Genomic DNA, 25,971 nt, shown 5'->3' with positions numbered 1-25,971 from the left:
AGAGCAGGGAAGGAGAACCGGGCTGCGCTCGTTCCCCGTGCCCAAGGTGTAAGGAAACCGCTGTTCGAGAACCGGGGGCTTGTGCCCCGCTCCGACTTTAAGCTGAAGAAGGAAAAGCAGAAGCTCGTCGAGAATGTCGTTCTTGCCAAGAGGGAGATCAGGAAGATGCCTACTGATCCTTTGCCTCCCCCGCCTTTGCCCGTCAGGTCTAGGGATCGCCCCGAGTCGAAGGTAAACGAAGCTGGTGAGTGCAGGTCTGCAGTGTCATCGTTCCTGGGCTGAGTCACAGAAACAGTCATCCGTCCTCGCCTGGTCCCGTCTATCGAGGAACCCCCCGCCCCTAATCCAGAAACGGCAGAAGAACCAGTCAGAAACAGGATCTCCCTTGCCCCTAAAGACGGGTTTATATCGAAGCCGACGGCCAAATTGAGCCAGATTACCGCCCTCCCTCCTGCAGCTGTTGGACGCAAGGCGAGCGAAAGGATATCCAACGCTCTCGCTCGATCGCAGACCACTTCGGTCGACTGGGGCATGCCGCAGGCTACTATCACACCTCACAAGCGATCCATGACGGAAGATATGCTGCGTACTGGGGTGAAAGAGAACCTCTCGATCGAAACAAAGTGCGTATGTCCCCCTGATACCCGCCACAGAATGACTGACCCGAGTTTCAGGGAAGACCGCACGATGTCTTGGCTCAAGTCTCTCGATAAGGTTGTCGAGGATACGAAAGCCATGTACTCAGACAATGGAATGTCTCATATTCCACGGTTGCCCGCTCCTAAACGTTCGGCCGGAGCCAAGAAAACGACTCGACCCGCCCTGCGCGAGTTGTTCGATCTCCCACCTTTGAATAATGTGCAGCTTCGCCCACAGTTGTCGTTGCGAGTGGCGCCAATCGCCTCAACAGAGACAGCCCCTACGTCCAGCAATGCCGCCTCCGTCCTGCCCCCCTTTGGCACTGCAGGAGACTTGCTTGTCAGCCCAACCACAGAAGCTTTCGACGTACGCTCACCTCGAGTTGGAAATTCCAATGGCTACAGAAATAGTATTATGTGCGACCTGAAATCGCACTTCAGTGAAGGTACGCGCTTGCTTATACTTGGTGTTCTGTGTGCTGAGAATTATGCCTACGCAGAACTGATCCCTTCTGGCCAACTCGACTCCGCAGCTTTGAATACCGGAACGTTATCATGCCCGGCGAGCGAGGGTTCTCCCCCCACCCAACTCGGTCCATCGAGCCTGCATACAGCGGGGTCTTTTACCCGATCTCCGACACCAGCGTCTGCGCCAGGCCTTTCAGGACAGGCGATGCAGTCAGCCAGCGACGCTGGGCATACTTACGATGACGGCCTCCTATTGTCCACGTCTACTGTTGTGGAACACGGCAAGGATATCGAATCGGGCACTAGCAATGTCCGTGGTGTGGGCAAAGGATTCCAATCTGTCGATTGTCTTCCCGGTCAGGTTACCACATCTGCCTCTGCATCTGGACCACGCCGCCCACGATCCAAGCTATTGAGACACAAGCAGAACAAGTCCCAAGCCTTGGATGAAAATCCCACGCGTTCTACGAGCGTTATGAGCTTCTTCACACTGCCTCGCAAGACCATGTCACCCACGCGACCTACGTCCCCGCCTCCGTCTGTCCCGCCACTGTCACCGGAGCCGTTGGATTCTCCACCCACTTCCCCGATTCCTCCCCCAGTGAAGAGTCAGAGGTCTAGCACTGTCCTCAAGATCCGTCGTGCCATTAAGTCCGTTTTTCACCGACGACAACCTGTGGACACGATAATTGTATACGACAATGAAGACATGGATATGCTTGGGTTTGTCCCGGTTTTGACCCCCATTCAGGTATGAGCGCTGGACGTCTCATGTGTTTGGACGGATCCCCTGCCGGGCGGGGATAATGCATTAACAAGTCTCTCACGGTCTATGCAATTAAACGTTTATCATCTAGTCTATTCATCCTATGCCCTGAACCGTAGGTCGTATGCTAGAACCCGACTGTCCACCTATGAACCCTATGCTCGGAAATGAAAATTCTTGTATTTTGGTGTTTGCTCGTTTGCCGTTGATGGCATTGACACGTCCATTCGCGTTTGGTTTGGCTTTTGAAGGGTCTGGAATAGGCATACGGCGGAAGCCCGCTCGATCTCGTAGCCACTGCAGGACGAATCCGGTGGTGAGGGAAGCGCGGGCTTCGAATTCGGAATTGTTTAGTAAATCTTGCTGCGCGGCTAAACGAAGACAGCGAGCACGCTGCCACTCGATCGCTCTCTGCCGCCCAATCGTAAAGGTTCGAAATTTGCGTCGTGTAGTGGTAACTGTATATGGTACTAGAGGAGCCTTCTTGCCTTTCACATCTGCCAAATATCAGACAAACGAAATTAGAAAGAACTGGGATGAGACTCACCAGACATCGTCAAGGGGAAGCTCGGCAAGAGACTCTCCAGCGTTTTCTGGACCAGCAACTTGGGCTTGTCTAGTACGGCGGCGGCCGCAGCGACCGCAGCTGCTGCTGCTGCTGCTTCGGCGCGTTCCTCCGCCTCCCTCTGTTTTTCTCTCTCCGTGTCTTCCCTCACAGGCAAAAACACCGTCTCCTTATCTAGCTTGATATCGAGTACTTGCTGTTCTCCCAACACCCAAGCGCCGGATTTGGCGGAATCCAGTTCAACCCAGTGCGTTGTGTTAGTGTCTTTATTCTGCGTTCCGGCCCAGGTGAGCCGAACCTGGGCCAGGAAGGGGGCAGATGATTTCCCATGCGCTGTGTAGGGAGCGTCGCTGAATGTGTGGGTTTGAGGGTTCGAGGGGACAGTGATGTGCGCTTCTTGGAGGAAGGTAGAGAGGTGTGGCATCTGCGGAAAATCATAAGGAACGTTATATCGACGGGAAACAGGTTTCGTACATAGGAAGGTGCGATGATGCTTAGAGACCATTCGTGTGTGGAGCCGTCTACGTTACCATGACGACGGGCTGCCTGGGGTTAGCTTTACTCCCTGAGTGCGGAATAGCAACGCACATAGGGGTATAAATCGGCTGCGATCGATAATGATAATCCGGCGAGAGATATGAAAGCGGGATTGTTTCTCATGTGGGTTCGTGACAGTGGGTATCGGTGCTTGGGGTATCGTTGAAGGCGGAGGGTTGTCGACTCTATGGGGAATAGCTGTGTCCAGCATTTCCTCCTCAGGTGGTACGCCCCGCGGGCGATACAGCCACCTGAAGCGACGTGGTTCCGGGAGCTCAGTGACCACGTCGATCTCCTCACCAGTATCGAACACCTTGATCTGCCTTCGCCGCGCCGTCGTGCCCAAGAACTGAGCCAGCGCGGGCGTCTCGTCGTGCAATCCGAGAGTCTTGTTTAGGTCGGTGTCCACCGCTGCAGGAGAAGGCGATAGTGGGGTGTGTGCTTGCACGATCTGGTCGAGCGCCTGTGGCACAGGCGCAGGGGCAGAGGGCTGCATCCCCACTGCACGCTGGAAGAGTCTCTGTATGCTGGGGATGCCGGTCCCCTTAATCTCTACATCGTCCAGCCCCACACTGAGGATATCCTCCTTCGTCACGCGTTGTCCGGAAGCTTCGATGCACTCTGAGTGGCCTGCGTACGTAAGCTGATGGGCGAGGCGGCAATGGTTATAGAACCCCTGGACGGTGGAGAGATCCGCCCGCTTGCAAACAGGGCACGCGAGGACGAGCAGCACGAACTCGGAACAAGTGTCGAGGACGTACTTGACTAATAGAGGTTTGTGACCTTTTGATATGATGGACTGGACAGAGGCGCGCAGGTCAGGAGAGAGTAGGGGGAAGTCGACAGGCGGTGGAGGAGGTAGCAAAGGCACGCCTGGAAGGTTGGTGCTGACTGGAGCGTGGTTGGGAGCCCGAGGGCGCGTCCATGTGTAGTAAGCTGACCCAATAGACCAGTAGGAGAGAAGAGCAGCTGCTTTCACCCTACTGCCGTCAGAGAAGGACGATCCGGCGCCTACAGATGCTCATTCAGCGACTACCACCAGCTGAAGACAATCAATGCGCGCACCTTGTTCAATGCCCTCGACTACAGTCTGCGCCCAAGCTATCCTAGCCTCGGTCGCTTTGATCTCTCTCAGCTTCATAGCCCTTTCCAAATCAAGCTGTTCTTCCACTGCCCTAACAATGGCCTTGCTAGCATCTAGGAATTGATGAGCACTGGCCGAGCAGAGCGGCGTCGGCGTTAACGTACCCTGCTTTCCAACACCAGCAGCAACAGGTCGACTGCCACCACGATCAAACTGGACTGATCCCCTTTTCCTTTTACCCAACACTGAGGGCATTTGAGTGTTAGCGTTGTCTATTGCAAAATAGCCGCTGGCCTCATGGTGGTGTGAGTGAGGAAATCGTCGGCGTTTAACCGTTGTTGCGATTCTTTTCAGGGACTTGTTGAAAAGTGGCGAAAACTTTTCTTGTTCTTCCCGAGCATCCACCGACTCATCCTGACTGCAACTTGAACTCTATACATTTACATCATGGTGCAAAATCAGTCAAAGGGCATGCAAAAGAAGGCGGTATCTCGCAAACCAGACGCATCCCATACAAAGAAAGGAAAGCGAGTGATTGCACCCAAGAAGAAAGATGCAGTCAAACACGACCAGCTCAAAAAGGTGCGTTAACATGGTTGTTTTCTCAGGTTGATGCTGATATTTGCGTAGTCTCTTTCCTCCAAAATCAACCGCTCAATAGAGAAACAGATTGTCGGTGCAGCTGGGAACTCGAAGCTTACGATCGTGAGGAATGAGGTTTCGTAAGCATGGTTCGCTTTCTGTGAGAGTGTGAACTCAACCTTATCAAGGCCAGAGGATGCGAAGGGAAAGAAGAAGTCCAATTGATGATGAGTGTCGCACATCGGAGCGGAGCCCGGAGGAGTTGATGAGATGCATTTATATTCATTCAGTACGATACCAATACATCTTGCATTAACGTACAATGTTGATCCCATCGTGCTGCAGACCATCCTCAATTCGCCCAGTTTGTCGTATCCTCCAGTTCTCTGATATAATGCTGCACAAGCTCCTGACCGGCACCGGCATGCAACTTTAGGAGTGTCAACTTGGGCATGGCGTCAATCAGTGCCGCCAAGCGCGCTGATGCCCGCCTGCTCTCAAACCCGAGTCCTGTAATCCGAAGCGCCACCGCCCTGTCCAAGAAGTCGCATTTGGGGAGGGGCCCTAGCCTGAGGTTCGACTGGTCGTCGTCTGCGATTAACTTCAACTCTACCCCGTTTGGAACATCTAAGAAGGGTAGCAACATCGGGATCGTCTCGAGGAACGCGTTCTCCAAAGCAACCATCTTGAGTTTCTTGAGGATCACTCTGGTATTGTCGGCCCGTATTGGATCGGACACTAGGTCGCGGAAGAGATCTTGCGCTGGCCCAATCTCGGGATAGGAGCTGTGCAGCGCACCAGGCGGACAGAGAAGATGGAGCTCTTCCAGTTCGGGACTGGCGCACAGCGAATCAAGCAGGTCGTACAATTGTGGCCAGTCGCCGAACGGCGCGTAGCGAACGATGAGCACGCGAAGGTCCTTGAGCAGCGGACTCGGCCAGCGCAAATGCACCAGCGTCACGTCCACCTTGCGTAACCGCGGCGACTTCTTCTTGAACATCTCGTCCATGTCCACGCCGGTGATATACGTCGCCCACCGTACCGATCCCCCATGAGGCACGATCGTCAGCTCTTCGAGTAGGGGCGCGGGCTCCTTGCAGTATCGGGACATGACTCGCATTGGCTCTGCGGATGCGGTGATGCGGAGCTTGCGCACCCGGTGCAGATTCTTACACAGCACTGCCCCGGCACAGTACTTGTTACTATCCCCGCAGTTGATATCGATATCGAGCGCCGGCCCCGAGGCATCTTCGTCGACTACCACGTAGGGGGAGCAGGGGGAGGCGTTCAGTTCGAAGTGTCGGTTATTCTTGATACGTCGGAAACACTCGAGCGTCCGGCTTCTCTGCCCATGCCCGTCCCCGATATAGATCCTGTGCCACATCACACTGTAGTTCAGCATGATGTTTCTCCATCGGTGGCAGACGTGCGACAGCTTGAAGGCGCAGTCGTGCCCTTCTTTTGTGTTGCGTGTCCAGATTTCATCGATCGCTAGGTCGAAGATGTCCAACAGGATCTCGCTTGGGAGGGAGTGGATCGGGGTCGCGAGGAAGGTTGCGAAGGCCGTCACGAACTCTCGTGTCATGTTGCTGGTTTGGCGTAGGAAGTTTTCGAAGTGCCAGTGGCCACGTACATCTAAGCAATGAATATCAATTGGTGTGTTCTTATATTCGCAGTACGAAGTGCCGGATGGTGTTGTCTTGGACGTCGCAACGGCCGACATCAAAGTGTCCGCGACTGGCTCGTCACCGAGACATGACTGTATTGTGCCGGGATGTGAAATGCATGAATAATGTAGATAATACAGAACGGCAAATATACCGAGACATGATAATGCTGCTCACGAGACATATGCACTTCCGCCTTCCCTACTTCTTGGATTTCTTCTTCGCCCCGTCGGCCTTGTCGTCGGCCTGGCCCAGCCCGTTTCAGTCTCGGACAGGTTTGATGTGGATACGATAACGCACCTTCCGCTTCGGCCCCTTCCCACCCTTGGCATCTTCCTTCTTGTCAGGCGAGCTCTTCGGCATCGCCTTGAAAAACCCGTCCAGCCGTCCCTGCTGTTTAGAATTGAGCATCTTCGACAACTTTTCCGCGCCTTTTCGCACGCGGTCCTCACTGGAACGCGAGTCAGACATTGAACAAACTGACGCGAGGAAGGACATACTTAAATCCCTTCTGCCGGACGAGGAACTCGATCAAACCGTCGACATCCGGGTCCTTCCATTCAAGCTGGCCAGTGTTACCAGACACTTCCCGTTGACTCGTATGCGAGTCACTTACCGTCAGCTCGTCAGCGGGCGTCACGGCTGGGTGGATGAACAACTCCTTCGCCTTCTCCCACGGCCAATCATCTGGCACCTGCACGCCTCCACGCTTCTTTGGTGGCGTACCATCCCCCTTGGATTCCTTCTTCACCATCTTTCCTCGCAGAGTCTCCAGGATCTCTTCCATGTTATCGTGTTCCCGCACCAGCTTGAGTGCACTTTTCGGACCAATACCTTTGATAGGTTCGAGGTAATCACAACCCAGGAGTATGCAGAGATCGATGAACTGTCATGTCGCGTCAGCTGAAACTGTCCAGCAGTCACGCCAGCAACATCGGAATATGCAAACCTTGCTCATGTTCATTTCCAGCCCTTCTAGTGCTAGTTCCAGACTGATCTCGCTGATGGGCATCTTCTTCGCCTCAGAGAAGGTAAGGTGCCGGAGAAGGATCGGCGTATTGAACGTAAGCGTGTCCATATCTTCTGATCCGGCGGCGAACACTTTGCCCCCTCGGGCGAGCTCTGCACACTGTGCCTCGGCCTCAGAAGGCGCCTATGTATGAGATTAGTACCTTCCATAGCACATGAGATGGGGACTGTCGCACCACAACGCACGGAATACCCATGAGCGCAAGCAGCTTCTGGCACTCCTCATTGTGTTCCCGTGTCACCCTCACGGTTCTTCCCGCCAGCCGCGCGATGTCCTCAACGGTTCCTAGAGACAATGAACATAAAATTCAACACATAGAACGGAGTGCGTACCTGTCTCCTTAGCCTCTTCACCCTCCTCTTTCGCCTCCTCCTTCCTCTCAAACCGTTTTGCCAGCTATTACACTTTCTTAGGCTTGAGCCAGCACGGCACAGAATCTAGGACTGACCACACCGGACTTCAGCTCTGGAGGTCGACCATCAAACACGTAAGCAGGCTTGATCCCATTCTCGACCATCCGGATGGTGCGGTAGAAGAAACCCATCAAGTGGCTTGACGCGACGTTGGTATAGGTAGGATGGGACGAATCATAACCAGACATACCTTGTTGTCTCTCCTTGGTCATTCATCAACATCTCTCCATCTTTCTGTCGCACTGCAATGAGGAACTACCAAGCGCGTTAGCGAGCGTGTTGACAGGCAGTTGACTCCCTTACTTGGTATATTGACATCGACGCGTCGACCGCGACCTTTCGTCCAAAAAGAGTCTTCATCTCTACATCTCGCAATGCCTTGGGCGCGTGCTCAGATAACAATTGTGTGAGTCCTTTGATACCCATGATCCCAGATATAATATGATATGATGGAAGGAGAGCAACCAGTAGACGTGAATCTGACTGGGCACCCTGACCGAAATGTAATGACACAGACGCGACGCGACACGCGCCTGAATGCCCTTCTGCTTAAGCTTCACGACTGTGGCTTTATCATCATTGAGGCTTAGCTCACGATGGCATAACAATGCTGGACAGACCGGTTGAGAAACAACCCAGTTTCATTGCTGATGAAATATCGACGAAGCGATGGCGGCGATCAACCAACCGAAGCCTACAATATCAGGGTCAAACAGAGAGTTGATCTTAGCACCACAAACTCAGACTGTAGACAGGCATAAATCGATATCTATCCAATCAACGTTGGATGAACTGCAGCTTCTCTCATCCACATATGATTAGCAAAGGCGAAAACTCTTACAACAATCTCCCGTTCATGCCTCAGTAGGCGTCTCGAACAATCGTGTTAGGCTCCATGGCAGTCGCACGGACCCAGGTTTCTTGAAGTCGTACATCTCCATCAATGACCCCCCGAATACGAATGCAACAGGTTGGTTGCTCGCATGCGACCTCATGGCCTCCTTCATTTCTTTGAGCACTACGATGAATTTCTTCAACGCCTCCTGGAGTTCCGCCTTGTGCGCGCGGAAGAACGGATCGTTCAGAGCGCGTGTCTCTGGCGGCATCTTGAAGTATCCACGGGTGTGCCGCGCAACCACAAGGTAGCTCGTCTGTGTGAGGTACATCATAACGTACGCTTCCAGGTAGTCCACTTGATTTAAGCTGGACAAGGTGCGTAACTCGAGTGTTGTAGAGTCTGGACACAAGGTGCCGTCTCTGACATAATGTACCGGGCTGTCGATTGGGGCTTCGGATTCGGGTTGCTCGACGGATAGATCGCCCAACAGTGTGGCAAGTTCGTCCGTTCCGGTGGTCTTGATAATCTCTTTCTGGATATCGAACCCATGTTCTGTCGAGAATCCGTTATCATCGACGACCTGCCCATCGACATGGCTGCCAATAACGAATTTCAGGCCGCCTAGCTCGTGGGCTACTGTTCTATGATTCAAGGGCGCGTCCTCCCTTACCACCGTGGTGCATGTCTTCCGGAAGCTCGTCCCGTACCCACTATACACGCCGGAGCTGTCGCTCGCTTCCCAGCGCATCAGCACCATCGTATCCCCAACAAGCTGGGCATTGATCCGGAACCAATCGTGCGTAAATGTGCCCATAGCGAATCTCAGCACCTTGCGCAGATTGTTCCGGATCGTAAGCACGTCCGCCGACCCCAGGTCGAACGCAGGATCGAATGCCTTCACAGACTGGATGAGTGTCTTCGGCCAGCTGGAATTGCTCGTTCGACTGTGGCCTGCATAGTCTGGCAGGCTGTCTGCTGTGGCTTTGAAAGACGTGTCTGGGGGGCACCAGATGGGCGGCTCGCCTAGAGCCAGTCAGGCTGCGAGAAGCTGCAACCCGAATGACGCACCGGGGACAATTAAGGAGGGCCTCCCAATCCCATCAACACGGTTGTAAGAACCCACTGTTTTGAATCCCTCGACCTTGATTTCTTCGGGGTCGAGCTGTTCCTCGTCAGGGGGGATGATAACAGCGAGCTTGTCGGATAGGCCGTTCAAGAGGTCTGCATGTGTTAGCCGGCTGCTCGGTTGATTTTGCCTAACTGGAAAAGGCCTAAAAGGAGGCGTGCCACGATATGGGCGCCCGTGGTAGTTGTTATACTGGTGCATACTTCGCAGTGAGTTCGTGGGGTTCGTAGTCTGTTGCGGTCTCAACTCCTGTACTTGGGTGATTTATGCAGAGCTGTGCATGGCATGTGCTTGCAGCATGTCTGTCTCCAGCAATCGACATGTTTCATGAGGACCTATAGGGTGGATATCTGGCTGGTTATGGGAAGCGGAATTACGAGCGTGTCAATAGAAGTCTTCCTTATATACCCAAATCAGCGCGTCTAAAGAAGGCAAGCAGTGACAACTTCAATAGTAGGAGAACAGATCGGAACGCAGAGTTGACCAGACCAATGGCGCAAATGAGGAAGATGGACGCAATATTGAAAGGCGCTGCGATAATCGGTAACATTTGCTTGATTTCAGCTAGCGCTTCGACCCGTATCTCCACAAGTTGGAACCACGCAAGTGGATAGAAAAGGTCGGAATGTCGCTGGTCTACTGGCTCTTGGTTCTGACAGCCGATCGTGCCAACGTAAGGAGGAATCCGTCACAGGGGGTCGCGAAGCTGCGAGACCGTCCAATACAGAGGGCGGATACCCCCGCCATGTTCGGCACCTGTTGTCTAAGTCATGACCCATGACCGGAAAATAGGTCTAGACTGCGGGGGTTGCCAGCAAGCAAGCAGATTCATTCGATCATGAAGTGCTACAACGCATATATCAGGCGATCAATCAAGGCGCATCCCGGATGCGAGGATCAGAGACGAGCAGCGTTTGATCTCAGAGAGTGGGTCCCGGATGTAGGAAGTTGAGATTTCTTATCCGATCAATATTGGATAAGATCAAGCGTTTCATCCACTTATGATCGGTCAGGATTAGAACAACATTTCAAGCATCAGCAGGCTTATCGAACAGCTTCCTGAGTCTATCTTGCAATTTGTGGTCCTTAGGTCGCTTGAAAGGCAACATGTCCATTGACGAGCCCTCGAAGACGAATGCCACGGGTCTACCATTGGCACCCTCCTTGATGGCCTTCTTCATCTCCTTCAGCACCACTACGAGCTTCTTCAGGGCGTCTTGGAGTTGCGTGTTATAAGCCTGAAAGAACGGGTCGTCCAGGGCACGCTTCTCTGGCGGCATCGTGAAGTACCCGCGATTGTGGCGTGCGACGATGAGGTAGCTCGTCTGTGTGAGATACATTTGAGCGTACGCCTCGAAGTATTCAAATGCGCGAACGCCAGATCGGGTGTGCAGTTCGAGCGTGGTAGAATCGGGACAGAGGATGCCGTCCTTGACGAAGTGCACATTGCTGTCGTCGAAAACTTCGGTAGACTCGGACTTCTTGACCGACAGGCCACTGAGTAATGCTGCCAGGTCATCCGCATCGGTCGGGTGGGCATCTTCCTTCTTGGCCGTGGAAACCTCGTTCTTGGCTACCACCTACCGAACCTGCCCATCTACGTGGCAACCTACTACCAAGTTCAGCCCACCCAAGCTGTAGGTGACCGTCCTATGGTTAGTTGAGGCATCATCTCTGCCGGGCTTCGTACATTGCTGTTTGAAATTGGCACCATACCCTCTGAACTGGCCAGACCTCTCCACTTGTGCGCCTTCCCAACGCATGAGCATCATAGCATCCCCAATCAGCTCTGCATCGATCCGAAACCAATCGTCCGTGTACGTGCCCGTAACAAAGCGTAACAGTTTGCGCAAGTTGTTGCGACTGGTGACGACATCGACGGAGCCAAGGTCGAACGTAGGATCCAAGGCTTTAACAGATTAGAGAAGGGGCTCGATAGGCCAGTCCGAGATTTGCGCCTTGTTTTGGTCGATGTAGTAAGGCTTGCTATCCGGGGCGACCTGGAACGAAGTAGCTGGCGGGGACCACACAGGTGGCTCCCCTGAAAGCAGCTACAGCGTCTATTTGTGGACTGTGATACAGGACAACGTACCAGGGAGGACAATAGTAGGCTCGTCGGCGCCATCAACCCAGTTATAAGAAGCAACCGTTTTGAACCCCTTGATCTCGATACTGTCCTTGCCAACAGCATCCCCAGCAGGGCGGGTGATAACGGTCAGCCTTTCAGACAGTCCGTTTAGAAGATCCGCGTGTGTCGGATGATTGCTCGGACTAAGGGTAGAGGGAAGACTGCTGCGAGGCGCTGCACGATAAGGGCGTCCGCGATAGTGCGTGTAGGACTGCATCGCTGAAGGATTTGCTGAGCTAGTAAGAGTGGATTGTCGTCTTGTTCCCTCTCAAACGCCCTCTGAAGAGGAATGACAAGCCGGTTGATATATGCAGGGACACGCGCCTGTAGCATGTTTCCCGGACTATGACGTGCTCTATGGCACCAGCAACACGGATTTGCAGGCGTTCTGCCGGGAGATCGCTGCGCGTTAATCGGTAAATCTTCTTTATAAAGCGCAAGGAGTGGAGGCAAAGGATCCGAGGGCGTCTAGCCAGACCAGCGACCAGGGAACGCTCCACGTCAAATAGATAGAAGCTAATATTTGGACCGGGGACATTGCAAACCCAGTATTGAGGAAAGAAAAGTCAAGGTTTGGATAAGAAACAGCGAACAGAAAGCTTGACAGTGATATTCGCTAAAAAAACCGTTGCAGACAGTTTTAAGAACGAGATGCAATTTAGGCAAGGTACATCTCCGTCCCGTAAACTGAAAATGGACAATGCCCAAAGCAGAGATCGTAGACCGACAGGGGGACAGCATTTGGTGTAGAAAGTCGAGTCAAGTACGGTTGATAGAACAATTGGAACAATTGACTGTTTCATGGTCGGAGTTTGTCCGGCCGAAAGTCTTTCGGGACCGCGTTGCTTCCGCATGACAAGAGGCTTGAATAGACTCGAGATTTGTTATCTTCCTTTCACTTAAGGTGCCACAAACTTCCGATCACACTAGTCCTTTATTGTATACGTGAGGAATGCCCGGAGGATTGCGCCGCTCAGGGTGTCCTCAAGGACACAGCGTTGCAGAACAAAGATGGCGTCAGGTCCGAGTGGGTTGACAAGGCGCTTTCAGAACTCATTACTCGGGAAGCCGGCGAACTGGATGGTTGTAACATATGTGTTTCAACCCAAGAAGCTTACCGCTTCGTACACGTCACTAGAACGTGGATAAAGCGTTCGAAGTTGCAACGAATCAGACGAATGAGTTCGCCTCATGACAGCTGGCAACCGGTGGCCGGGGACAAGAGACGCGGTGCCGGCATAGTGCATTGTACCCACATGCACGATCAGGGATCTTGACAATTGTTGAACAAGGGCTCATCACTAATTTAGGCAGCCCAAGCCGTGGGAATTCAATGACCGAATTACTGGGAGTTCGGAGCCTAGCTAAGGCTATGCAGGCTCTTGCTAGCAGAAATTGGTGGAGTACGAATTGGACTTTAAGCCAGCGGCGGGCGACCATCAAAATGGAAGGTGTCAGGATCATGACTGCTTATACGGTGAATGAAGGTGGACCCAATGCTGGTGTCTCTCCGCAATGTCCGGAGTACTTACAATACTCACTGTAAGGTCTTCCGAGAGTTAGCGCGATAGTCTGACGCGCTCCCGCTTGGGCGACTCGGTGCGAAGTGTGGACGCATAGTAGTACTTTGTTCACCACAACGTAGATACTTTTGTGAAGGAACCCAGAATTATTTACCTTCCCAAGATTTAATACATGAACAATTAGAAAGAAGGGAAAAAATGGGTCAGGAACGGAGGAGTGAGAGACAAAGTTGGCCTACCGGAAGTGGCTTAGTGCCCGGGTCTGGCGAGCCTTCAGAATCCGAGTGACAGACCTGCGTGCGGCGACCCGCTCCTCGTTGGCCTCTTCGGGACGTCGGCTCTCTCCCGCCAGTGCATTGTCCAACCCTCCGCCTCCTTGGTATATACCCCGTCACGATCTCGTGTCTTCATTGAGTTGTCATCTAGAGCTCTCTATTCACGGCAGACGGTCTGCGCCAGACACGTATCCGCCAGGCAGACGCGCAGGCAGACGCGAGGTAGGCCAGCGTTGGGGTTCGAGCCAGTACGAACGTCGCTTAGTTCGTCTTAGTATTGCCGACGGGCTGGTCGTGATAAGACCGTCTTACCTCTTGGAGAGAGGAAGGAGTCCGGAGAGGTTGCCGGGGAAGGCGCGACGTTCGACGGTCGCGGGTCGAGAGCGGCGAGACAAGTCTTCACGGCTCATCCGCAGCATCCGGACATCGTACGTCTGCTCGACTTGGTCATTTCCGTACACCACGACTTACACGCGTTTCTGTAGCGGATCTCGGCGTGAGACAGACGATTGCCAGGCTTGATATACCCAGCATTTGTCTCTCTCGCGTCTACACCGCGTATTAGTCGGCCCAACATGACACGACGGCATCCCACTACGGACACCAACACAAGCAACGCACTTCGCATGCATAGCTTCGTGTTCCCTGCTCATTCTGAGGGTCACCATGGACAAACGCATACATCGATGAATGCGGTCCAGCTGAGTCCAGATCAACACGAGCAACAATTGCTTTACGACCAAGTTATCAACCACTCCCCCGTTCATGCCCACGGGCCATGGGGCCAACAAGGTTTTCCACCTCAAGCCTTCATGATTGCCCAAAACACCCATGATTCTACTTCACAAACCCATTTTCAGTCAGATTCCCAGCCAGGACAGCTGCCTTCTTCGTCTTCTGCGACTTCTCTGACCTCTGGATCGCCCACTGCCACTTCCACATCCGCAGCAGCGCGTCCTAGGACCCGCTCGCAAACGAAGCGTGATGCTCAAGCAGCCCGGGCCGCTGCTGTTCTACACGCTGGAATGTCTATGCTCCCTCCACCGGTCCCACCTCTACCTGTCAATATCGCCCCTGCTCCGATCGTACCGACCGCCAATGGCACCAGTTCCTCGTCGTCGCATACATCGATCCAAATTAGGCGTGGAATCAAGACCGCAACCGATGCCACATCTGCTCTGCCGAGGAGCACGAGTGATCCAACTGGGCTAGGAATGCAGGGGGTAAAAACGCGATTGAGAGCGAGAAAGGAGGCAGAAGAGGTCAAGGTACTTCACGCCTCCCGCGTTACCGAGTATATGCGTCTGACCTAAACTCGAACAGCCTCCCCCGCTCTCCGTTACCATCGCTCAGTCTGCAGGTCAGCTTATGTTTGCTGGTACCGTGTCTGGGGGCGTAAGCCCTCACACGACAGTGAACAGCGCCAACCAGTCTCCCATCACTTTCGCCCATCCTCCAAATCCCCCATGGGCCCACCTCTCCTATACGCCAACTCACTCTCGCACTATGACCCCTACATCCACTACGCCGTCCCTCCATTCCTCTGCATACAGTACTTCGTCCCTGTCGCCACCATCTCTGACTAGTGCGACAACGTCCTCTGGATCGTCATCTCGTCGCGCACCGAAAAGGAAGGCCAAGCTGACGAACCACTTGCGGAAAGAGATGCTGGAATTCGCAGAGAAGCATCCTAAGATGACACAGACAGACATTGGTATACGGTTTGAGGTCGAACGTAGTACGGTCAGCAAGACGCTTAAGAACCGCAGCTCTATCTTGAGAGAGCTGGAGGACGGGAGGGTTGGTCCAAAAAATAGGTGAGCTCGAGAGCAATGCTAGATCCCTTATTGAAAAAGGCTGACCTTATTCCAAGGCCTACCAAGTATCCCGATGTGGAGGAGCAGATGTCCCCCTGGGTTGCTCGATTAACAGAGCAGAACGTCTCGATCAGTGATGCGATGATCCGGGAGAAAGCGCTCCAGATTGCTGAGACGCTTGGACATACACCTCGCTTCAAAGCGAGCGTAGGTTGGGTTTCCGGCTTCAAAAATCGACACCAAATCAGGAAGGGTGTTGTCGGAGGAGGAACCATCGAGGATGAACATATGGAGGAAGAAGAAGAGCCACCGACAATGGCAAAGAGGCGCCGCACAGGGCGCTCGAACGCAAAGTCAACAGGCGGTGAGGTGACTGAAGAGGAGACCGAGAGAGAGGAAGAAACATCGACCTTGGCGAACTCCTCACAGTTTTCTAGTGGCTTCTCCGCTGTCAGCTCGGGTTCATTGACCATCTATGATCCTTCTTTCGAGGATTACGCCACTGGCGACAGCCAGGAATTGGCTGGCAAGCTCGACGCTCAACCAGACTTGGGGGCTGAACAGGACATGCTGGTAGAGAAATCAGCCGCTCCTGTCCAACATCTTCCTGAGAGTCGTCGAAGAGCTTTCTCAAATGCCTCAGCACCTGGAAGCTCGCCTGCACACTTGGACGGTTTCGTGTCCCCCACGGGCTCCTTTGGATCTCAAGCACAGGTCCAGTTCCCTCAGGCTACTTCGGAACCCATGTCTAGCGCCACTTCTTCTCCATTACAGCCTCTCCAACACAATTTACGAGCGGATGGGTTCTTGTTCCCCGCATTAGCAGAAGAGCCTTCTTTGCCGGAACAAACAAGCACCCCCAGCAACGAAATGAGCAATATGGTTCTCTTCACACCGCCGCAGCAACTGCCCCGGTCCAGCTCATCACGTAATACACTGCATGCATTTCTGCCGAGCACAGATACTATCATAGAGGACGATGAACATGGGTCAGGGGACGCGTCTGAAGCTGCCTATCATGCTGCTTTCGGACCACTTGGCACACCGTTTACTCTCTCATCAAGCTCTGGAAATCATCTGGCAGGTGCATTTCAGCATAGCGTCTCTGGTTTCCATCAGTTGCAGGGCGAACTCGCCTCGCACTCACAAACAACCTTGTCCATGGCTCCACCATCGATTACTCGTTCGGGTGTTCCGCCAATGCAACATGCCATGAGCGAGTTGGTCGTGTCGCAAACTAATGGCTTCCCTCGTCACCACCGTTTGCATCGATCCCATTCTCAGTCCGAAGTCCTTTTTGCATCTCGAGACATGATATCCGTCGAACATGGCCAGCAGCCCGAGATGCCCTTCCACCAGATTGCGGAACAGTTCTCTAGACCAGATTTTGTCCCGCAAGGTGGGCCAAGCCAAATGGGCGCTTTCCCACCATCTCAGGTTACGACATCTGCAGATCCTGCCTCGAAGATCGCATGGCTTGACCACACACTGACCCAGTTCGCCGGTGATTTGAGCGAAGATGAGCTTCTCATGTTCCGGCAGGTGCGCGAACGCATGCGGCAGCAACAGGCGAACGACCTGATGGCTGGTCAGAATGCCTGAAAAACTCTTCCATTTCAGTTTCTCTTCTCTCCGTTTCTCTAATATGGCTCTCGCAAGGAATCTCCAAATCTCTCTCTGCAAGTTGTTTCTTTTCTGGCCGCATCATTCACCCTCCCGCAATATCACCACGAGGATCAAAAGGCCCTTCCATCGAGAGCCATGCTATCAAAACCACGCATCACTTGCACGCAATTCTCGGCTCTCCATCATTGGCTCTGTGGAAGGCCAACCGTCCATTGGCCATTTTTCCCCAAGACTGTTCTCATCCTCATTCCCTGCCAATCCCCTCTACCCATGCCATTCATTCAATTCCCTTTGAATAATGAATTACCCACGACCAATCATGATTCTCCTCCATCTGTGCTCATAACGCCTTTCCTGTTTGAAATTGTCAACCTGGGGACGAAAATTGCTGTTGCCGTATCGAATTATATATCATCCTGCCCTCCGTATATGTATGATGTGGCCCCCTTGGCCACGCTGTGGTGCCTGGATTGCCCGCAGCACTGAATACAATTGAATTACGTTGGCATCTAGCAATAGGTATCTTCCCTGCCGCACGGAGTTGCGCTACCTCCGGTCACCATCATATATCAACCCGGCCACACCATACCGGACCACGAACGCCAAAGCGCTGCCCGCACATTGAGTAAGCATGACTCTAACAACCAGATCCTCCTCGCTCATCGGCCCAAACCAGTACAACAACACGTTCAGGATGGTCAGGTTGGTGCAGGCGGTGATGCGCCCCGTTTTCAGGTCTGTGGTTAGACGGGTCAGACGGAGGAAGGCGAGGAGTTGGAGGACGAGGTCTCGCAGAGACGAGGGTGGCTCGTTTGACAGATCCGCTTCGGAGGTGTTTAAGAGCATCGTATCTTTGTTCAGTCTAACCAATGTCAGGCTCACGTGAGCATCGCAGAACGCTCAGAAGCAGAAGGACGGGTAACGTACTTGGGAAGCCGGTGCCTTGGACAGGGTACGATTAAGAACAGCTGGGGACAGCTGAGGAGGAAGTTGAATATCTGGGGGATGAAAAACAGCAGGAGCGTCTTGCTGAAGTGGCCCAGTATGCCCGCGGCGGCGATGGCCATGCCTGTGAAGTAGCAGAGGGTGTCACCTGGGAACGCGCGGGCCGGGTACCTGCGGGATGTTAGCTCCATGTGAAGAGAGGCGGTAGGCAGGTGCGCTAGGGGGAGCGACGCACCAGTTGTGGAACATCAGCCCTGCGCAGACTCCGATGAGCGGCAGCATAAAGTACAAGCTCAACAAGTGCCTCTCCACAAGCTCCTTGCTCCCGAACGCGAGGCCCGCGCCCCACTCTCCTCCGAGCACCTTAGACCCCACGCGGAGAGTGTACGGCCAGGGCAGGTATAGGAGGTCGTTCAGCGCTACGGAGAGGGAGATGATGAGCGCTTGGCCCACTTCGACGCCGTTTATTCCTGCAAGGATGTTTATCGCGTTCGTGCAGAAGGTCGAGAGGAGAGACATGTAGACGTAGTACAGGGGGCCTGTGGGAGATCAGCTGCACTCGGAGCTCGGCCTTTGCCGGAGGGGAGGTATGAGGGCGGAGACGTACCAAGCTGGACAATCGTACCGAAGAACGGCCGTAACGGGATAGGTAGCACTACTGTTGTGAGCCCTTGCTCGGCGTAGTACACCATAAGCAGGGGGATAGAGGCGATAATAGGGATGGGAAGCTTGTACCGCCAGCGGATATCGAAAAGGTCGTCTAGTAGACCGAGCATGGTAGCAGCGAGGAAGGAGAGGAGAGCGGAGAGGTATGTTGCGAGCTGCTCGTCGAGGTGTGAGCTTGTAACGGAGATGGGAAGAGGTGACGCACCTGCTGATGGGGGAAGTCTCCCTTTGCAAGACCGGCTAAGCTCGTGTCTCTATCCCTTGCGAAGAAACTCGAGAAGGGGAACGGGATGAACAGCGTGAGTAGGGTGATGTACACCGCTGCGCAGATGAGCCCTTGACATTCTGGTCTGCATCTAGTGAGCTCAAACGCGACATCTGGGCAAGGAAGTACACACATAGGATCATCATACGTCTTCAACATGTCCCTCCCTTTCAACCCAGCCTTGATAAAGTTCTCTCCTAGCGCAGGTATCAAGTGTACCACAGCGACAAAAGCGAGGATAGCAAAGCCGAGGTTTGTCTCCAGGGCTGGGAGGGCGAGTGAGGAAGGCAGCTTGAGGAGAGGGCGGAGGATGAGGGCGAGGGAAAGAGGGAGGAGGGAGATGGTGAGTAGACGTGGGAGTCTGCGTGGGGGTGGCATCCTCGTTCGTTATGGTGGACGATGGCAAGGACACGGCCGACGTCGACAGTGATATTATTGTTGACGACGCGGTGGACCCTTGAGCAATTGATGAGCAATGAACGACGTGGAAGTCGTCGCATTGAAAAGAAGCGCCCGTCAACACGTTTCATCATAGTTTATCCGCAACTCCGAAGGGACAACAAATAACGGGCGCTCTTGTTGAGAAGAACGAATGGCGTGTCACACTGACAGAGAACCACACGTGCAGGAGCGTAGTGCGCGGACCAAATCAAACGTGCAGGTTAAAAACACAAATACAACCAACAAAGAGACTTTCCAAAACAGACACATTCCATGTACACTTTAGTCTCTTCAATATCTCACTGCTGCTTAGGCAACGCATCCACGATCATCGCCCAAATCTCCACTTCCTTCCTCGCGTCCTCTACCGTGCTCTTAAACTCCTTCCCCTCCACGATCGCATCCCACAGTTCCTTCATCTCGAGCGTGTACGGATCTTCAAACGTGGGTATGATCTTCTGCTCCAATGTTCTGGGAGACGATAATGTGGATAGGGAGACCTTTGATGAACGCTGCACGAGAAAGGTCAGTCCTACCACCACCCAAGGCATAACACGTACGCGTATCATAATCCAGCTTAACCCTCTTATCCCCCCCAAACACCTCGACGCACGCGTCGAATCTCCCCACCTGGTCCACACCAGTCTCATACGTGCAAACAAAACTCCCATAATCAAACATCGCGCTCACAAACCTGCTCTTAGGGATGCGCGTGTGCGCCGCCAGGGCACGACAGGCATCCCGAGCACTTGGCGCATCACGCTCAGGTCGTGTGCGCCTAGACCGCCCAGGAATCGCAAGAGGGCACGGAGCTGCGCGTCTTGCGCGCGAGGACCGAGGGCGCGGGCATAGATAGACTCTTCAAGCGATTGACGGGCCGTGAGCGCGTTAGGAGGGAAGTCGGTGAACGCTAATGGAAATGTGCCGGATTGGGGAATGAAGAACGCGTTCTGGCAGACACATGTGAACATCTTCCTACATACATAGTAGGAAGGGAACGTACCGGGCCGATGATATCCCTAATTCGACCTTCTCAAGCCCGCCCACAAGGTCGATTGCCTGCTGTAACGCAGGCGCGTACCGCCGCATATAGCCTACAAACGCGACGACGCCCGCTTTGTTCGCTGCGGCCGAAATGGTGTCCGCGTCCTCCAGCGTGAGACACATGGGCTTCTCGATGAAAACATGTTTGCCTTGTGCGATCGCTTCCCGCGCGACTGGGGCCTGTCGAAAGATTAGGAGTCTGAAATAAATAGCACGGAGTGAAATAAGAGACGCACATGATACTCGTCGTTATTGAGCACGAAGACGACGTCCACTTCCGGTCGGCACACAGGTCCTTGCTAGATTCGTACGTCTTGGTGATCCCCCATTTCTGAGCACTGTGTGCCCTCGATTGAGCAGAGATATCGCAAAGTGCTGTCACCTGAATCATCCAACCGCTAATTAGTTCCAGCACTGACTGGGAAGAAGGAGGTAGGCGCACTTTAAACAGGTGCGACATGAGCGCTAGCACAGGCAGCTTACGGATGCGTGCGTTAGCTGAGATTTCGGAGCTACAAGGCAGGCGTACGTGGATAACCTGCGCAACGCTCCCCGTCCCAACAAGTCCAACGCGCAAGATCTTATTCTTCGTTTCTGGTCCGGGGGCCATTATAGTAAGCGTGTATTGTCGTAAAGGTCGCTATGCCCTAACAGGAACAAGTTGATGTCCTCATGTCGGAGCGGTCAACAGCTGATATGCTCAGGGCTATATGCTCGGTATAGCAATATCACGAGACTTCTCATGTCCAAACAGCCTGCCTCGTGTTGCGAAGTAAGCTAGAGTGTGCAGATACGAGACGTGAAGGCATGTGGGGAAAGAGAGTTCGGTGCGGGGTAACTGAATGATAGCGAGAGAAGAGGCGCAAGGGCCATCGAGCTCGGGAGTGTACCCGACTGGAGGTCTTTCACCGATCCCAATTGTTAGTCTTTCTGCTCGGTCCGACTGCAATGGGCTTGGTGTATCGGTGAGTTATACGTCTTCGTGAGGGGAGACGAACTAGGAGAGTAATTAGCAACTTCAGCATTTGGACTAGTGCACGCGTTTGGCTACCGCTTCCGTGTTCTTTGGTTATCATTTTCCACCATCTCCAAGTGCTTTTGATGTGTCTTTCTCTACCACATGAACTCAATATTGGGCGCTTACCATATTTCTATGCCAATATTCGGTGCTGATGCTCCCTCAAATGACGGTAGCGGGCAGGCGAGTCTCCAAGCAAAGGAACTTGAAACGAGCGAAGAGCCTACACATGCACGACCATATCAAACACCAAGTCCATCGGCCATTGATCCAGTCACCAATCATTTCCAAAATCAATCGCTAAGCTCGCATTCGCGATATTAATTACGGATTCCGGTCTTGAACGCACTTTCAATTATATCCCAAAACGGGAAGGGAGCCTACAGACTCATTTTCTGTCGCTTTTGACTCATCGCGCGCCGCAGCTCAGGCGCCGTCTAATAAGAATACATTTCGATGATCCACAACCACGATGGTCTGTTTCACTAGCTTGCCCAATCCCGCGGCTTGTTATATTATTCAATTCCCATTCAATTTGTCAACTTGGGCGCTAGCTCATGGGTACTATAAAACCACTTACGCCTGATATTGGAAGTCCCGAACGCACAACGGTCTATCCTCACAGCTGAACTGATCAGCATGATTTCGCTGCCTTTCGGCCTATCATGGCCGGTGGTCATCTTGGGGCTAGTTGTTCTCTACGCAATCGAGCGGGCGATTGCATACTACAAAGCGCTCCGGGTGAGCAAGCTTCGTTGAGGGGTATTCACCATTGTTGACGGCCGGTATTCCGATAGGATGTCTCCTTCCTACCAGGACTTACCTTCCCCGCCTCGATGTACTCCATACCTGGCTCTCTATTGCTTTCCAATGAATGGAATTTTGGCCTGACATTCAATTGGAGATGGCGGGATCGGTTCTACAAACTCTCGCCAATAGAGATGACTCGACAGATCGGTCTGTTCGTCGGGCGGCCCATGATGTATACCAACTCACCGGAAGTCGTCAAGCAAATCTTAGCATACAAGGCACCTTGGGACAAGCTGCGCGAGAGCGTGCAAAGTGTGAGTCCGCTTGGCCCGAATGTGTTCGCCACGACGCGCCACGAGTGGCCTCGGCACAGGAAAGCCGTTTCCCCTGGGTTCCACGGCCAATTGTATGCCTCTGTGTGGACCGAAACAAGGAACACTTACTATGACTGCCTTGCAACCGAGAAGTGGGAGAATGAGCGAGGTGACGGCGGTCACCTCCAAGGTACGACCTGCCACACGTCCTTTCCTACCAGAATTTGAGCTTAGCCTTTCAGTTCGCGCTGTATCTCATCGCAAAATGCGGATTTGGCACCCGTCTCTCTTGGAATGAAGACGTTGGCGAACGCGTTGGGGGGCATGTCCCTTCCCGAGTGCTTCGCGGTCACCAGTGGCTCTGTGATCCTATTGTGCTTCTTGCCCAGCTGGTCATTCCGTCTGCCAATTCCGCCGTGAGTTGACATTGGAGTCTACCATCCAAGCTCTGCATGAACTGACCCTTCCTGCAGTCTTCGCCGCCTCTACGATGCGAGCAAAGCCCTAGAGGGGATATTGCAAGGGATCATAGATAAACGTCGAACAGAAGGATTCGGTGACACAAGCCAAGACAAGGACATCTTCAGTCTTCTCTTAGCCGCAAATGAGTTGGAGAAGGGCAGTAAAGGTGCCCTCTCTGATCCAGAGCTCATTAGTAACGTGTTTCTCTTGCTTCTGGCTGGCCATGGTTCGTCTCTGCTGTCTCTTTATCGAACTGAGTAATTATTCAATGACTTCTAGAAACCACGAGCAAAGCGTTCGCCGCTACGTTGGGCGACTAGCCTGTAACCCCATGATACAGCAACGGGCACATGAGGAAGTCATGTCTGTGATCAAAGACAATAACGACCCAGTAAGCAGTTAAGATCTCTCATGGATTGTCCCTCTGACATCTTCCCGCGAAGACGTACGATGATTGAGCGATTGCCGTTCGTGCAAGGCTGTTTCCAGGAAGGATTGCGGGTGTATCGTACGTGATTTCGAAGCTGAAGAGTGAGCTGTTGAAACTCACGGATCTGACAGCAAGCGCTCACATGTTCACGCGGGCGCCAACTGAAGATACAGTTCTTCAGGTGCCGAGTCGGCAGGGTGGTGGGGTTGTGCCGATCAGAGTACCTGCCGGTCAAGTGGTCACACTAGACATCGTCGGCATGGGCTACAACCCCCGTGTGTATAAGGACCCGAAGTCGTTCAATCCTGCCCGTTGGCTCGATCCTGCTACGGAACCGTTGCTGAATTTCTCATACCGTCCCCGAGTGTGCATTGGGAAGAAATTTGCTGTTGTCGAGTCCGTCTGTCTCCTCGCGTTGCTCCTCCGGGACTACAAGATAGAACCGGTTTTGAAAGGAGGACAGAGTATTGCAGGCTGCATGCAGCTTGGGTAGAACACGTAGAAGCGACTCTTGGATTCGGACACAAGCGTTTCCCGCTGAAGTTCACGCGTCGATCAGTTCGAGCATAGTCATTTTGTCCTTTTCTCGCACTGATGAGGTGCGGATATTCTGTTAAACTGCCAGCGGGCAGCTATTATAATTATTGTATGGAGTCCGTCAAACTTGTAATAAAGTAAGAAAGCCGCTTATATACATATGAGTAAATGCATGGGTCGCGTTGTAAAAAGAAAAGCAAAGATAAGACAGAAGCGGCATCGCCTTTCGATCAGTAATATCGCCCGGGTGCGCTCAGGGTCACTCAGGGTTCTCCCATTACAGTACGCGACTAAATCCATGTGAGGCAACCACTTGTTGTGGTTATAAAAGCCAACCGTTCGCCCACGGTCATGCACGACCCACCTTTCGACTGTGTCCTCGCAGGTGAATTACGTGGATCAACATGCTTTCGCTACCTTTCAACCTTTCATGGCCGTCACACTAGGCCTATCTCTCATCTATGCCATTGAGCGTGCGATTTCTTACTACAAGGCCCTGCGCGTACGCAGTGTTTATTCAACCTTGAAATTGCAGTTGTGACTAATCGATTTTGGCTCGTCTGTTTCGTTTGTGCCCGGTCTCACTTTCCCCGCCTCTGCCTACTCCATTCCTGGCGCTATGCTGCCTTCTTCCGAATGGAACCCAGGCATGCTCTTCGGCTGGAGATGGCGGGATCGGTTTTACAACGACTCCCCGATGGAAATGGCATCACAGATCGGCCTGCTCAACGGGGAGCCTATCCTGTACGCCAATTCTCCGGAAGTTGCCAAGCAACTATTGGGAAATAAGGCCCCTTTTGATAAACTCAAGGAAAGCGTGCAGAGTCTCAGTCCCTTCGGTCCAAATGTGTTCGCGACCATGAGCGCTGAATGGCCTCGTCACCAAACAGCCATGTCTCCTGGTTTCAATGGACGCCTATACTCTTCTGTATGGACGGAAACGAAGAAAACTTACTATGACTTCCTTACTACTGAGAAGTGGGAGAACGAGCGGGAATTCATAATGCCTGATGTGACAGCGGTTACTTCAAAGGTACGGTGGGACAAAGCGCTTATTCTCACTTATCCGATTTGACGATGTGTCGATCAGTTCGCCCTGTATCTCATCGCAAAATGCGGATTCGGTATTGATCTATCTTGGAATGAAGACGTTGGCGAGCGGATCAGAGGCATGTCGCTCCCAGAGTGCTTTGAGATCACCAGTAGTTCGGTGCTTATCTTGTCCTTCCTGTCCCATTGGACATACAGTTTACCAATCCCCGCGTCAGTTGCTGCCACAAGCCATCGTAACACCGCAGATGAGCTGACATCTCCTCTAGCCTACGCCGCCTCTACAATGCTAGCAATATCCTAGAGACGATATTTAAAGGGATTATCGACAAGCGTCGAGTAGAAGGATTCGGTAATACTAGCGAGGATAAAGACATCTTCAGTCTTCTCTTGGCCGCAAACGAATTGGAAAAGGGCAGCAAAGGCGCACTTTCCGATCGCGAGCTCGTTAGCAACGTGTTCCTCTTGCTGTTGGCTGGTCATGGTTCGTCTACTCTCCTGTCTCCGCATGACACCAAATGTTCACTGTCCCTGTAGAAACCACGAGCAAATCGCTGGCAGCCACATTGGGTGAGCTCGCTTGTAACCCGGAGGTGCAGCAACACGCATATGATGAGATCATGTCCGTCATCAAAGAAGGCAGCGATCCTGTAAGCAGCTGAGCTCTTCGCCATATGTCCTCCTAATTGCGCACAGACCTTGGATGATTTCGAGAAGTTACCGTTCGTGCAAGGCTGTTTCCAGGAAGCTCTGCGGATGTATCGTTAGTCCCTATCAGCATCAAGACTGACATTATTGCTCATGTCCATTACAGCTACCGCGCACGTACTCATGCGTCGACCAGTCGAAGATACAGTTCTCCAGGTCCCGAGCCGACAGGGTGGGGTTGTGCCACTCAGTGTGCCCTCGGGACAGGTCGTTGCACTGGACTTTTTTGGTATTGGCTACAACGCTCGGGTGTACAAG

The 25,971-nt window shown here is 53.1% G+C and overlaps 11 protein-coding genes across 11 annotated transcripts in view; 5 read left to right on the top strand and 6 right to left on the bottom strand.

Annotated features, from left to right (window-relative positions):
- Positions 1-1,968: 1,968 nt before the first annotated feature.
- DACRYDRAFT_110576 (uncharacterized protein) lies at positions 1,969-4,313 on the bottom strand (the record flags this gene model as incomplete). The annotated part of the gene is made up of 6 exons (XM_040769082.1): positions 1,969-2,369; positions 2,420-2,861; positions 2,912-2,979; positions 3,026-3,985; positions 4,040-4,171; positions 4,223-4,313. 6 exons carry the CDS (start codon positions 4,311-4,313, stop codon positions 1,969-1,971), a joined length of 2,094 nt encoding a protein of 697 aa, XP_040625570.1.
- A 192-nt stretch (positions 4,314-4,505) lies between these two features.
- DACRYDRAFT_57082 (uncharacterized protein) lies at positions 4,506-4,784 on the top strand (the record flags this gene model as incomplete). Its single annotated transcript, XM_040775413.1, has 2 exons — positions 4,506-4,640; positions 4,689-4,784. 2 exons carry the CDS (start codon positions 4,506-4,508, stop codon positions 4,782-4,784), a joined length of 231 nt encoding a protein of 76 aa, XP_040625569.1.
- A 208-nt stretch (positions 4,785-4,992) lies between these two features.
- DACRYDRAFT_118479 (uncharacterized protein) lies at positions 4,993-6,271 on the bottom strand (the record flags this gene model as incomplete). The annotated part of the gene is made up of 1 exon (XM_040770587.1): positions 4,993-6,271. The coding sequence occupies exon 1, from the start codon at positions 6,223-6,225 to the stop codon at positions 4,993-4,995; it is 1,233 nt and encodes a 410-aa protein (XP_040625568.1). The 5' UTR covers positions 6,226-6,271.
- Positions 6,272-6,508: 237 nt separating this feature from the next.
- On the bottom strand, positions 6,509-8,176 carry DACRYDRAFT_90775 (PIN domain-like protein; the record flags this gene model as incomplete). The annotated part of the gene is made up of 10 exons (XM_040776974.1): positions 6,509-6,553; positions 6,608-6,758; positions 6,808-6,872; positions 6,924-7,193; positions 7,257-7,460; positions 7,513-7,622; positions 7,670-7,733; positions 7,786-7,888; positions 7,941-8,005; positions 8,054-8,176. The coding sequence occupies 10 exons, from the start codon at positions 8,174-8,176 to the stop codon at positions 6,509-6,511; spliced, it is 1,200 nt and encodes a 399-aa protein (XP_040625567.1).
- A 3,118-nt stretch (positions 8,177-11,294) lies between these two features.
- On the bottom strand, positions 11,295-11,615 carry DACRYDRAFT_57040 (uncharacterized protein; the record flags this gene model as incomplete). The annotated part of the gene is made up of 1 exon (XM_040775411.1): positions 11,295-11,615. A coding segment is annotated over one exon (321 nt), but the record flags the coding sequence as incomplete, so codon positions are not given.
- A 2,098-nt stretch (positions 11,616-13,713) lies between these two features.
- DACRYDRAFT_118476 (uncharacterized protein) lies at positions 13,714-17,392 on the top strand. Its single transcript, XM_040770586.1, has 5 exons — positions 13,714-13,862; positions 13,916-14,068; positions 14,126-14,908; positions 14,964-15,457; positions 15,514-17,392. Exons 3-5 carry the CDS (start codon positions 14,216-14,218, stop codon positions 17,057-17,059), a joined length of 2,733 nt encoding a protein of 910 aa, XP_040625565.1. The 5' UTR covers positions 13,714-13,862; positions 13,916-14,068; positions 14,126-14,215; the 3' UTR covers positions 17,060-17,392.
- A 196-nt stretch (positions 17,393-17,588) lies between these two features.
- On the bottom strand, positions 17,589-19,337 carry DACRYDRAFT_96423 (N-acetylglucosaminephosphotransferase; the record flags this gene model as incomplete). The annotated part of the gene is made up of 6 exons (XM_040777370.1): positions 17,589-17,945; positions 18,011-18,199; positions 18,264-18,567; positions 18,636-18,849; positions 18,900-19,044; positions 19,093-19,337. 6 exons carry the CDS (start codon positions 19,335-19,337, stop codon positions 17,630-17,632), a joined length of 1,413 nt encoding a protein of 470 aa, XP_040625564.1. The 3' UTR covers positions 17,589-17,629.
- Positions 19,338-19,699: 362 nt separating this feature from the next.
- Positions 19,700-21,054, bottom strand: DACRYDRAFT_90772 (NADP-binding protein; the record flags this gene model as incomplete). The annotated part of the gene is made up of 8 exons (XM_040776973.1): positions 19,700-19,858; positions 19,881-19,912; positions 19,961-20,099; positions 20,132-20,350; positions 20,430-20,643; positions 20,720-20,826; positions 20,887-20,922; positions 20,974-21,054. 8 exons carry the CDS (start codon positions 21,052-21,054, stop codon positions 19,700-19,702), a joined length of 987 nt encoding a protein of 328 aa, XP_040625563.1.
- A 958-nt stretch (positions 21,055-22,012) lies between these two features.
- DACRYDRAFT_118473 (cytochrome P450) lies at positions 22,013-23,308 on the top strand (the record flags this gene model as incomplete). The annotated part of the gene is made up of 6 exons (XM_040770585.1): positions 22,013-22,203; positions 22,260-22,618; positions 22,680-22,716; positions 22,769-22,926; positions 23,000-23,214; positions 23,268-23,308. Exons 1-6 carry the CDS (start codon positions 22,102-22,104, stop codon positions 23,306-23,308), a joined length of 912 nt encoding a protein of 303 aa, XP_040625562.1. The 5' UTR covers positions 22,013-22,101.
- Positions 23,309-23,399: 91 nt separating this feature from the next.
- DACRYDRAFT_110566 (cytochrome P450) lies at positions 23,400-23,911 on the top strand (the record flags this gene model as incomplete). Its single annotated transcript, XM_040769081.1, has 2 exons — positions 23,400-23,496; positions 23,550-23,911. 2 exons carry the CDS (start codon positions 23,400-23,402, stop codon positions 23,909-23,911), a joined length of 459 nt encoding a protein of 152 aa, XP_040625561.1.
- A 600-nt stretch (positions 23,912-24,511) lies between these two features.
- The window catches only part of DACRYDRAFT_57169 (cytochrome P450), a gene marked incomplete at both ends in the record, with an annotated part of 2,483 nt that continues 1,023 nt past the window's right edge, over positions 24,512-25,971 (top strand). Inside the window, 3 exons of the mRNA XM_040775420.1 lie at positions 24,512-24,988; positions 25,046-25,218; positions 25,275-25,505. Coding sequence (XP_040625560.1) covers positions 24,512-24,988; positions 25,046-25,218; positions 25,275-25,505 — 881 coding nt within the window. The remainder of the gene's footprint in view (positions 24,989-25,045; positions 25,219-25,274; positions 25,506-25,971) is intronic.

Source organism: Dacryopinax primogenitus (genome assembly GCF_000292625.1).
Source record: "Dacryopinax primogenitus strain DJM-731 SS1 chromosome Unknown DACRYscaffold_18, whole genome shotgun sequence".
NCBI classification, from domain to species: Eukaryota; Fungi; Basidiomycota; class Dacrymycetes; order Dacrymycetales; family Dacrymycetaceae; genus Dacryopinax; species Dacryopinax primogenitus.
The sequence above is the reverse complement of the archived record's forward strand: the minus strand, read 5'-3'. Positions and strand labels throughout refer to the sequence as shown.

What these genes read in the sequence shown, in the direction of transcription:
- DACRYDRAFT_118476 (XM_040770586.1), top strand. Translation starts at nt 14,216, where the DNA reads ATGACACGACGGCATCCCACTACGGACACCAACACAAGCAACGCACTT. An exon ending in AGGAGGCAGAAGAGGTCAAG is followed by an intron (nt 14,909 to 14,963) that starts GTACTTCACGCC and finishes AAACTCGAACAG; the next exon opens with CCTCCCCCGCTCTCCGTTAC. An exon ending in AGGGTTGGTCCAAAAAATAG is followed by an intron (nt 15,458 to 15,513) that starts GTGAGCTCGAGA and finishes CCTTATTCCAAG; the next exon opens with GCCTACCAAGTATCCCGATG.